Genomic DNA, 12,297 nt, shown 5'->3' with positions numbered 1-12,297 from the left:
AATTCTTGGTAGAATCATATATATATATGTATATGGGTGTGTATGTGTGTGTGTGTGTATATGTGTCTATATATACACGTGTGTGTGTATATATACACGTGTGTGTGTGTGTATATATATACACGTGTGTGTGTGTGTGTATATATATATTTTTAAAGTAATCCTTTCTTTCCCACCCACCGGCAGCTGCCAGACATACACACGTGACTTTCTAGTATGTGTGTTAGGAGGTTTTTCTCCTGTCTGAATTCAGGGAACCAACATCTCCCTTAAATTCCTTTTGAACAAGGCAGAATGTAATAAGTAAATTACTTAAGAGCTTGTCCCTCTTGTTTTTGTTCTTATTCTTACGTAGGGAGAAGTGGTGGGGAGATGCATTCTAGTTATTTGCATGAGCATCTTTTCGTGGCATTACTTTCCCTGTGCCTGATATGCTTGCCTCTTCTGCATCAGTGGCTCATTCTGTATAAGCAAAACTTAGATCTTGAATGTTAGTGAGCTCTATTTTTCTTTTCTCGGAAGTGCCATAAAATTAAGTTTTGGAAGCATTCTGTCATTTTTAGGTGGGGAAGATGATGCTTAGATGTTTATAGACTCTAATATTGAAAGAAACAAAAGCACTGAATTTGGTGGGAAATGCAAGGCAAGATGTGTGCCCATTTAAAACACTAAATTTTTTTCTTCTTTTTTTTTTTTTTTTTGAGATGGCATCTCCCTCTGTCACCCAGGCTGGAGTGCAGTGGTGTGATCTCAGCTCACTGCAGCCTCCGCCTCCCGGGTTCAAGCAATTCTCCTGCTTCAGTCTCCCGAGTAGCTGGGACTATAGGCGTGCACCGCCACGCCTGGCTAATTTTTGTGTTTTTAGTAGAGATGGGGTTTCACCATGTTGGCCAGGATGGTCTTGATCTCCTGACCTTGTGATCCGCCTGCCTCGGCCTCCTGAAGTGCTGGGATTACAGGAGTGAGCCACTGCGCCAGGCCAAAATACTAAAATATTAATATGGATGGAAAAAAGCAATCAAATTCTGAGTGTTCCCAAGGAGGTATTACATTATTCAGGGACTAATCCTGCAAGTGGAAAATAAAACTTAAATCATGGTCACGTAAGTGTGTATGTAATAAAGTCAAGGCAATTTATGCCAGTTATGACTTGTCAAGTATCATTCTTCTAACATCTTAGAAACGCTTGGCAAGTTTATTCTCATGACACATTACCCATCCTGAAAGTTTCAATAAAGTGATACTGTATAGAAATCTGACCTCAGGTCCTTCTTGCACTCTTTAGTGTTCCTGTCCTAATTGTCCCCTTACCCTACCCTTCTAATTTCTCAAGCTGGAGGGAGGCAGTTGTGTACACTCTGAAGCTAAGGAGCAGATTTATGAAATCAAGAATACTTTTGGCTCCTAAGAGAGAAAAGTAACATTTGTCTTCTTTTTCTTCTAGGTTGTCCTTCTACTCAGGCCACTCTTCGTTCTCCATGTACTGCATGCTGTTTGTGGCAGTAAGTACTCTGTGTCTATTGACATTAGGTTATGTGCTGTGTGGAATTAATGTGCTTAGTATCAGTGTCCTCTCCTGTCCTAATAAATTAGCCAGTAGCAAAAAGTGAAACAGATAATCTGCAAATCTGTAAGTTTCATGCTAAGAATTAGTTGATGTGTGCCCTTACTTTGGGACATTTCCTGAAGTGGTTTTCTGGAACACACAGCTTCTGTGTTAACATCACAGCGGATAACTAATCTGAAGGACTGGGCCAATGGGCTGCTGTTGCTTGTTAACCTCCTTCCTAATTGGGAGTCACTCTTCTCATCTCAGTGTGGGTGAACAGCAGCAGAGCTTCTTCCCTCCTGGGCTCTGCTGTGGTGAGGAGTTGGTTTTGATCATTGTAAGTGAAGGCAGCTGTCTTTGTTCCTATTTGAGCAGATTTTGTTTTCCTCCCATTTTCTAAAACATTCCCAGACTGCTCTGCAAGGGACCAGAAAGGTTTCAACTTCTGGGAAAGGCAGTTGCCACTTCTGGAGCCTGTCATCTATACAACTTCCAGGTCCAGTTCTGATGCCAGCCTGTAGAGCAGCAGCATAGCGATTTGCACTTGCATCATACAAAGCTGGCAGTGAGGACTTAGGAAGATTTGCACCCACATTTTGCATATCAAACTAGAGATGAATATGTAGTTTTTTGAGAGTAACTAATGCAAGACCAGGCTTCAGGACACATTGAAGGGATTTTTAAAGGTCAATTTTAGTTGATTTTTTAAAATAATGTTCTCTTTACATATAAAGTATTAATAAAATACTGTATATTTGGGTGTATTAATATGTCCTGCATTATCAATATTTTGGGGGAAAGGAGAGGAGGGGGAGAAAATCTGTACCCTAACAGATCTGCTATAATTTTATCTCAATTTTCTTTATAAGTGGATTTTTATACAGTTATCTTCTGTGTAAATTTGTCATTTCCTGTGTTTTTCCCTTTGATCACATTAAGTGCTGTATGCTAATTTAATGCTTAGATTTAAAATGCACGATATGTAACGTTGAGGGTAAACTAATGGGAATTAGTGTCAGAGATAATTTAAAATGTTTTACTAGAATCTTGCTTTTATTTGAAAAACCAAATTCCAAACATTAAAAGAATATATAAATTGTAGATGTGTTATATGAAATTCAAATTCAGAACTTCAAGCCATTACAACAGCTGATTTTCAAAGCTTTCATCTTACATTAATTAAATTTTGTGAGGAAGCAGAGAGTATGATTCAGCAGAATTTAGGGCTTCCTTTTTAAGACATACACTCAAATGTTTCTGCAGATGGGGCATGGAAAATGTGACTTATCTGAAGGTAGTTAGCAGCAAATACTATTCTGATCTTTTATCTTCTGTTCATTTATGTTACTAGAAAAAAATCAGCATTCTTCTTAAGTGAGACAACATATTTTTTTCTTTTTAATTAGAGCATGAGTACCAGGGCAGACCCGGAAGACTGGGCAATAGCTAGAGCCGCTACTATCCTGAGAGCTCTTCCCAGAACATGGGCCTGTGACTACACCGAAGGGCATATGAATGTGTGGGCATGCTTTGTACGCCCCGGGCTAGACCTCACTACGTCTAGCTTTTGTCTCACTAGCTTTTGTGGTTTTTCGTTCACCTGTGTGTGTTAGTGTCCAAGTACTTCTTTATGAGAGACCTGGGAATCTGAGTTTTGATTGATCATGATGATTTGCATTTTACACTACTTTTATTTTTGACTAAATTTCCATGAAAAGATGAGGGATGATTGCCAGTGTTTTACAAGTGAGGGAATAGGCACCTTGGGAGGGGGCTGCTGAGTTCTGTGAGCTCTGTGGGGTCTCTTGATAGTCAGGATCCCATGCTGTATTGATTGATTGATTACTTGGTCTGAACCCTAGTCCATTTATTTTGAAGGTTAGTTGATGCAGATCTCTGGAAGTAAAATGGCATTCTGGAAGTGACTGACATACAACTTTGACCCACTGTTTGTAATTTTAAAGAAAATTCTCAGATATAACATATTCCATATTTTATCATTTTCTGCTCTTCTTCCTTCACCCTTCTCAGAACACCCGTTACGTGTGTATAATTGGTCAAATAGAAACTTGTATTGAGGGCTGTTTTGTGAAAGATTAAAATTACTATAGAGAAGATGACATTGATATATAGAGGGCCTGGCCTGCTCAGTGGACATGCAGCCACATATGAAGGATGTCAACTTGGGAAAATGACGTCAACCATAGTGTGGTAATTGGGTCAGTATGAACCAGCTGTGTTAAAAGAACAACTTTAGATAAATTTAAGGGTTTCATTGGGCAAGGAAGAAATGACTCTCAAGTTGGGCAGCCCTCAGAATCACAGCAGATTTAGAATGACTCTACTGCTTCTAAGTGGTCAGGGAGAATTTATGGACAGAAAAAGGAAAGTGAGTACAGAAAACGGGAAGCGAGGTGCAGAAACTGCCAGATTGGTTACGGTTTGGCCTGGGAGCCTTATTTGAGCGTGGTTTGAATGGCTGTGAGTGGTTGAAATATGGCTGCCGGGACTGGCTGGGACTCAGCTATTGTTACAGAAGCACGTTCCTGAGTCAGGCTTGCAGGTTTACTTACCAAATTAAGCTGTTCTTTGTACAGAAGAACTCAAGTATGTGAGCAGGGGGTTTTCAGGTCAGATTTTAGTTTGATTTAACAGATGTAAAGTTATAATGTCAAAAAAGAAGCCTAGATAAATAGATTTGTTGTAGACCAAGACCTTTCTGGAGAAGCAAGCAGGTCAGAGCAACCATGCACTGCATTTTACTGACTCTGGGTAGTGGAAATATTTGCTTGATGTGGATGTAGGCCCCAGCTTTTATTTCAGCCCTGAATATACAGATCCTTCTTTTCACATTTATGTACAACCTTTTTTTTTTTTTTTTTTTTTAAATAAGACAGAGTCTTGCTCTGTCACCCTGGCTGGAGTGCAGAGGTGCGATCTTGGCTCACTGCAAGCTCTGGCTCCTGGGTTCACGCCATTCTCCTGCCTCAGCCTCCCGAGTAGCTGGGACTACAGGCACATGCCACCATGCCGGGCTAATTTTTTGTATTTTTAGTAGAGATGGGGTTTCACCGTGTTAGCCAGGATGGTCCCGATCTCCTGACCTCATGATCCACCCGCCTCGGGCTCCTAAAGTGCTGGCATAAGCCACCATGCCCGGCCTGTGTACAACATTTAACCTCTAAGGCCCACCCCCGAATTCCTTGGGCAATGACTCATCTTGTTTCTCTGGGCATCTTGGCATGAGTCAGTCTCAGATTTGGGTAGAGATATAGTCAATTTAAATCCTCTCCGAGGATAGTCTTTGATAGCCAAAACTTCCCTGTCAATTCCTGACACCCGGAAATTAACTTCTAGTTAAAAATGGCTCTTAAAACACCCTGACCATTGTTCTTCTCTAGCAGCCATTGCAGCCCTGCACACTTAACTGTGCCAAGAGAGAGTCAGCATCAGTGAAAACCTCCCAGGCCTGCGGGAGCTTAGGGCAGGGCTGCTTTGCACATAGCCAGTTTATATGCTTAGTGACTCCCCGTGAACTTGGCTGAATGCCAGAGATTCCAAATTTATTTGATTATTCAGGAGAACAGCCATGGTATGAATCTGTATTTTCTTTCAATACAATGAGGAGTGCTAAAATACTTTTCCTGAGACCATTCTATTTAGGCTGTAACCCCAGATTGTTTATATCACTGCCTGTTAATGAAATTCCTGTATCTGTGCTTCAGCCAGACTCTCCTCCCTCCCACAAAATGCCTCTTATCTGGGCCTTGCCTCCTGCCCTGTGTTTAGACAGTGCTGCCCACCTATCTAAATCCACTCAGACTCTTTCATAGTATCCACTTTCCTTAAGATTCGTATAATCCCTCATTTAGCATTCACTGTATACTACCTAGCATTGTTGGTATTTCGTGATGTTTTCCAAACTTGATTATTGCTGAACACTGGGCAAATGATGAACAACTCATGGCCCATAGCCTACACAAATCTTGCCTGATTTTGAGGTGGGATTCAAGATTTAAATGTAGTGCCTCAGTGAACCCTAAAAATGGTGAAATAAAAACCCAAAGAAGACTAAACTGAGGCTTGCTTTCCAGTGTTCTTCTGGCCAGATCTGTCATCAAATGTAGGTGGAGCAATCAATCTGGCTTGCCTGGCTGGTCATAAAAGCACTATTTCAAAATAAGTAGACGAAGGTATATTTCTTTGTGTTGAGCCTGCTGTTGTTAGTCTAGTTCTGGCGTTGGCTTTTTTTTTTTTTTAAGTAAAAGGTCAGATAATAAATATTTAGGCTTTGTAGGTCACATATTCTTTTTTGGAAAAAAAAACTCCTTAAAAGTGTTCTTAGCTTGCAAGCTGACCCCTTGACTCTAGTTTAAAATGGGGCGGGGAAAAACCCCTCTTTATTAACAATAGAATATTTAGAGGCTATGAGACAATAATAACATTTTACAGTTAAGTGTTAACAAGATTAGTCAAGGAAAGGCAAAATCGAATAAAACAGCTTCAAAAAATATCTTGTTCAACAATTATTTATTTTAAAGGTGAGATATTCTAATTAGATCCTTTAATGGAAGTTAAATGTTTCAGAAATTTCAACCAAAAATGGTTATATCCTTCCTGTCTTAGTTTGGGCTGCTGTAACCAATTGCAGCAGACTGGGTGGTTTATAAAAAACAAGTTTCTCAGTCTGGAAGCTGGAAGTCTAAGATTAGGGTGCCAGCATGGTTGGGTAATGGTGGGGCCTTCTTCCAGGTTGGAGAATGTCCTCACACGTTGCAAGGGGCAAGGGAGCTCCCCTGTGTCTCTTACTAGTTCATTAATCCCTTTCATGAGGGTTAACCCCTTATGACCTAATCACCTACAGAAGTCCTATTTTCCTAATCCCATTGCCTCGTGGGGGTTAGGCGTTCAGTATACAGATTTTGGGGTAACACAAACATCTAGGCAATAGCACCACCCTTCAGTGATAGTGAAAGAATGAAAGAATGCTTTAGTAGTATCACAGATGTTGAATTTTCTATTTTTTTTTTTTAATATTAACTTTTACACAAAAGAAAAAATGGGCCTACCCTGTAATTTGTTCCTGATGTGGCTCCGTGTAATGAAGAGTCTTCCGTTGTTTTGACCAGGTCTTCTTTGTGCACTGTATAAAACTATCCTGAGGCCCTTCACAGGCGGAGCCACACGTTTTGGAGTGTTGGTTTATTAGTCTGTTTTCATGCTGCTGATAAAGACATACCCAAGACTGGGCAATTTACACAAGAAAGAGGTTTAATTGGACTCCCGGTTCCACGTGGCTTAGGAGGCCTCACAATCACGGGCGGAAGGCAAGAAGGCGCAAGTTACATCTTATGTGGATGGCGGCAGGCAGAGAAAGCTTGTGCAGGGACACTCCACCTTATAAAGCCATCAGATCTCGTGAGATTTAATCACCGTCACAAGAACAGCATGGGAAAGACTTGCCCCCATGATTCAATTACCTCCCGCTGGCTCCCTCCCACAACATGTAGGAATTCAAAATGAGATTTGGGTTGGGACACAGCCAACCCATATCATTTGGGATTAGGAGGAAGGCCTCTGCACTTCTCAGTGATATTACTGAAATCTTTCTAGATTTTTGATGTAGGCATTTATTGGTATTAATTTACCTCCTAGCATTGCTTTTGAGTTTCGGTATGTCCTGCCTCTATTTTCATTTGTTGCAAGAAATTTTTTATTTCCTTCTTAATTTCTTCCTTGACCCAGTGGTCACTCAGGAGCATGTTGTTTAATTTTCATGCATTTGAACAATTTCCGAAGTTCCTCATTATTGATTTATAGTTTTATTCCATCATGATCTGAGAATAGTCTTTGGCTGGTGGGCTTTATTTTTCTTTCAGCACATTTAGTACATCATCCCATTTTCTCCTAGCCTGTAAGGTGGCTGCTGAGAAATTCACTGTTAGTCTGATAGGTGTTCCCCTTCTAAGTGACTTGATACTTTTTTCTTGCTGTTTTATTCTCTTTTGACAGTTTGACTGTAATATGCCATGAATTTTTGAATTGCATCTGTTTGGGGTTCTCTAAGCTTCCTGTATCTGGGTGTCCAAATCTCTTGCTGGACTTGGGAAGTTTTCAGGTATTACTTATAGGTTTCCTATCCCTTTTATTTTTTGTTTTCTGAGACACCAGAAATTTGAATATTTGATCACTTTATGGTGTCACATATGTCACATAGCTGTTGCTCATTCTTTCTTATTTTTATCTGTCTGGGTTCAAAAGACCTATTTTTAAGTTATAAAGTTCTGCTTGATACAGTCTATCGTTGAAACTGTTGGATCTATTTTGCATTTCATTCAATGAATTCTTCAGTTTCAGAAATTTTTTTTTTTATATCTAGCTCTTTGGGAAGTTTCTCATTCATATCCTAAATGGTTTTTCTGATTTCTTTGTATTATTTTTCTGATTTCTGTGTTTTCTTGTATCTCACTGAGCTTTTTCAATTTATTTTGAATCATTATTTTGAATTCTTTTTCTGAGATTTCACACATTTCTTCATTGGAATCTGTTGCTAGAAAATTACCATGTTCCTTTGGAAGTGTCGTATTTCCTTCTTCATGTTTCTTGAATCCATATTTCGGTATCTGTACATCTGCTTTAACAGTCACTTCTTCCAATTTTTTGAATTTGCCTTCATAGGGGAGGATATTTTCCGTAAGATATATCTATCTGTGGTGTTGGTTGGGTACATCACTTTGGCTTTGATTCCAGATGCATGCATTAGTGTAGTCTCAGTACAATTTCTTTGGCTGTAGACAGTATCAGTTGTGTGTGATTTCCTCAGCAGCTTAAGGTGCAGTTGTTAGTTGCTGCAAGGAAGCATTTGCTGGAGATGGGAACATCAGGTGGGCCCATCCTCCAGCCCCAAGAGTGGCAGCAGCAGGCTGAGCATGCCTGTCCTTGGGCCCCGGGGCAGTGTATGCTGGCAGTGATGTTAGAGGGTCCAGGTGGGCTGATTCTTGGGCCTCCAGGAAGCTTGCTTGGATGCCAGCAGTAGCATGGTGGGCAGGTCCTCGGGCTTGCTGCCCATAGACAGCAGGTGTGGTGCGGGCAGTGGCAGGACAACCCTCTGATTCCCAAGTGGTTTGCGCTGGTGTTGGTGGTGACTGTGACGGCTGGGTGGCTAGTCTCCAGGCCCATAGGTGGTACAGTGGGTGGTGGTAGCAGCAGGTTGGGTGGTCCCTTCCTGAGGTCCCTGGAAGGAGTGCTCAGGTGTTAATGATAGGTGCACCCTCCAACGCGTGATGGTTGTGCTTGGGCACAGGGGTAGGTGGAGCCAGGCTGGATAGGTCCCTCGGTGGTGTGTATAGGGCTTGGCCATGGTAGGCAGGGGTGTTTTTCTGTGGCAGCAGCCATAAACAGGTGGGTTGGGAGCATGCACTTTGGCCCCAGATGGTATCTGCGGGGCAGGGTAGCCTGTAATCAGGCTTGACAATGCACAGTAGTGGCTCTGCTGGCTCACTCCTAGTGGCTTGTATACTTTGGCCCTATGGCAGCACCCAGCTGTGGGTGGGGGACTTTAATGGGGTTTCAGAGATGTGGATATGCAGGGACTGTTGGGCCTCAGAGAAGGATGCAGTCTGCTGGGGCCTGGGCTCTCAAAATGGTGCCCTGCTGTAGCTGCTTAGGACTGGGGCAGGGGAGAGGGCGGGGATGAGCTCCCTCTCTGGAGCAGTGCCATCACGTAGTCCCCAGGCTCCCTGTTTGTGTGGGTTGAGGGTTTCTCCAATGGCTGGGATTGCAGGACTTCACAATGGGAATGTGGATGCTGTTGGAGGTCACTTACCCTTCTCCAGCATGGGAGAGCCTCCCCAACCAATCCCTGCCAAGCACCCTGCCTTGCTTCCCTCTCCTTACTTGCCTCAGATGTTTCCTGTCATTCTGTTGTTAAATTCTAGCAGTCTCTCTTAGGTGATCTATTCAAAGTGTGATTTATCTAGTACTGTTTTGGTGGTTCTTCAAGCAGAAAGCAAGTACCAGAGGCACTTTAGTCAGCCATCTTGAAACCCACTCCATTGTTTTCTACTAAATGGCTTGCTGTCCTCGACCATTTATGTACCCGTTAGGCATCTTCCTACTACTTTTGAAATTAGAGAACACCTTCATATTTCTGGTATAAATTCCAGAGACAAAATATAGCCCAGCAGATCTCTGGGTGACACCTGGTGTAAGTCATCTAGTCAGTGCAGGGAGATGTGGGTATGCAGGGAGAAGGCAGGGCTATGTGGTCCAAATAGGACTGACTGTGAATGGGCAATTCCATCTAGAAGGGGAATTTAAAAGTAATCATGTTGCTCCTGAGCCTGTCTGGTACCACACACTGTATTGGTCATAGAGCTCTGTAAGTTCTTACTCTTAAAACAGAAGTAACTGAATGCCTTACCTAGAATGGGTTTAATAGATAAGGTTGGCAAATGGCATGTATGGGGAGGAGAGAAGAGTGGAATCTGCTAAGGAAGGAACCTATACAGCCTTTTTGCTATTAGCCTTGGCACTGAAACATGAGCTATGTCCCCTCTATCTAGTTCTAATGGAACAGTACTGAGAAGCTTCAGACATTCAACTTTTCAGTGGCAGTTAGGGAAGCTAACGGAATGGACTTTCTTTTAAAGGAAGTCATGTCAAGTGTTTGCTTTGCTCACAATCAAAGTAGAGCCACCAGAAAGACACTACCTTTTACCTTTGTTGAACCTACTCATATAGGAAACTTTTGCTGGCAAGATGGGAGGGGAAAACCAGTCCGGATTTCTGGGCATGTCAGCTGTGGAACTCAAGTTGACCCAAGGTCTGAGAAATTCAGGGTGTCCACTTTCTTGAGCTCTGCAGAAATGGAAGTCTTCACAGAGCTACACCGAGTACCCTGACCCAGGGAAACACAGTATGGGCACATAGGAAGCACACTCAGGCCATGACTATTTGTCACTAGAGAAGCCAAAGCCTAGAGCACAAGGTTAGGTACAGAACCACAACTGGGGAATCCCAGAACTCTCACGGTGAAATAATTTCTGGGTCTATGGTCAGAGTTTCACTGATGGGGGAAACCTCTATTCTTGGGTAGATGTTCAAGGAGAAAACCAGCTACTTATAGGGGGAAAGACTTCACTTCAAAGTGTTGGAGCATGCTGGGTGTGGAGGCTCATGCCTGTAATCCCAGCACTTTGGGAGGCTGAGGTGGGTGGATCGCCTGAGGTCAGGAGTTCGAGACCAGCCTGACCAACATAGTGAAACCCTGTCACTACTAAAAATACAGAAAATTACCTGGGCGTGGTGGCAGGTGCCTGTAATCCCAGCTACTCGGGAGGCTGAGGCAGGAGGATCACTTGAACCTGGGAGGCGGAGGTTGCAGTGAGCCAAGATTGCACCATTGCACTCCAGTCTGGGCAACAAGAGCAAAACTCTGTCCCCCCCCACCCCGCCCCCCTTCCCCACAAAAAGTGTTGGAGCTTAGTTGATTACTGATGATGTAAGTAAATGTTAATTCTTTTCACTGGCACGTTGGGGAAGCAATCTGGAGAAAATAATATTCAATATGAGTTTGCAGGCTACCTACAGTTAAAGTCAGGGTTCTTAGAATGAAAATATTGCTACAGGGATTTTAGAATCTTGAAAGAGGAAAGGCCTTGAAGTCCTGGCTCTGAGTTTCCTCCAGGTTGGAAGTAGCATGGGACTAGCTTAAGTCCATTTTATAGTTGATACTTTTGATTTTACAACTCACTTTTTTCACAGCTTGAACGACAAACAAAAATAACGATTCTGCAGAAAGCCAGTGGTACTTAAACTAGCTGATGAGTCAAGACTCAGTTAAACAGCTGGTGTGTTCTTTTAGAACTAGATGGTTTATACTAAGTACTTGATAAAATTAGATAAGCCCTGGGTCTTTGCCAGCTTTTGGGAACTGAACACCCATGGCAGTGCCCAGAGAGCTGGGAGTTGATTTGTGTCATCTATTTTAAATAGGCAGTGTCCATGGGGAGAGCTATGTATATTGTTTTCTAAGGACTGCATTTAATTAAGTCTACAAGTCATAAGTTATTGAACAGAATTTTAAAGGGAATGTTAAAAATTATATTGTTATTGGACTCCCTAAAAAGAATCATTTCTGTATAAAATCTTTAGGGATGCACCCAAAGTCAAAGGCAGACTGACACGAGAAAGGGAAATTTCTTAGGTCTGATTAGTGTACAGAAAAGTCATAGAACTTAAAGGGGGTACAGGTACTACTGAAAGAATACACTTCTTTGCTGGATCATAACTAACCTACAACCTGTATTACTTGCAAATACAGATTATTTAGTCTCAGTTGCCTTGTTAAATAGTTTGAGGGTAGAAGAGCTCTCTTTGGTGAATTAATCAAATAGTCCCACAGGTTGCCCAGAGCAAGGGCAACCTGTGCCCAGAATGCTAGCACTTTATCCCAAGACTCAGAATTAATGACGATACTGGGTCAGGCGGTGGCGCATGTCTGTAATCCCAGCACTTTGAGAGGCCAATGCAGGCAGGTTGCTTGAGACGAGGAGTTTCAGACTAGCCTGCGCAACATAGTGAGACCCTCATCTCTACAAAAAATAAAAATGAAAACAATTAGCTGGGCTCAGTGGCATGTACCTATAGTCCCACCTACTTGGGAAGCTGAGATGGAAGGATTGCTTGAGCCCAGGAGTTTGAGGATGCAGTGAGCTATGACTACATCACTGCACTCCAGTCTGGGC

General features: G+C 42.3%; 1 protein-coding gene across 4 annotated transcripts in view; it reads left to right on the top strand.

The window, feature by feature from the left end:
* Window positions 1-12,297, top strand: part of PLPP1 (phospholipid phosphatase 1) — a 105,175-nt gene that overhangs the window by 91,316 nt on the left and 1,562 nt on the right. For all 4 annotated transcript variants that reach the window (XM_015140080.3, XM_015140079.3, XM_078004741.1 and 1 more), the window contains exon 4: window positions 1,445-1,502. In XM_015140080.3, coding sequence (XP_014995566.1) covers window positions 1,445-1,502 — 58 coding nt within the window. The remainder of the gene's footprint in view (window positions 1-1,444; window positions 1,503-12,297) is intronic.

This window comes from Macaca mulatta, chromosome 6, assembly GCF_049350105.2.
Source record: "Macaca mulatta isolate MMU2019108-1 chromosome 6, T2T-MMU8v2.0, whole genome shotgun sequence".
Lineage (NCBI taxonomy): Eukaryota > Metazoa > Chordata > Mammalia > Primates > Cercopithecidae > Macaca > Macaca mulatta.
The sequence above is the reverse complement of the archived record's forward strand: the minus strand, read 5'-3'. Positions and strand labels throughout refer to the sequence as shown.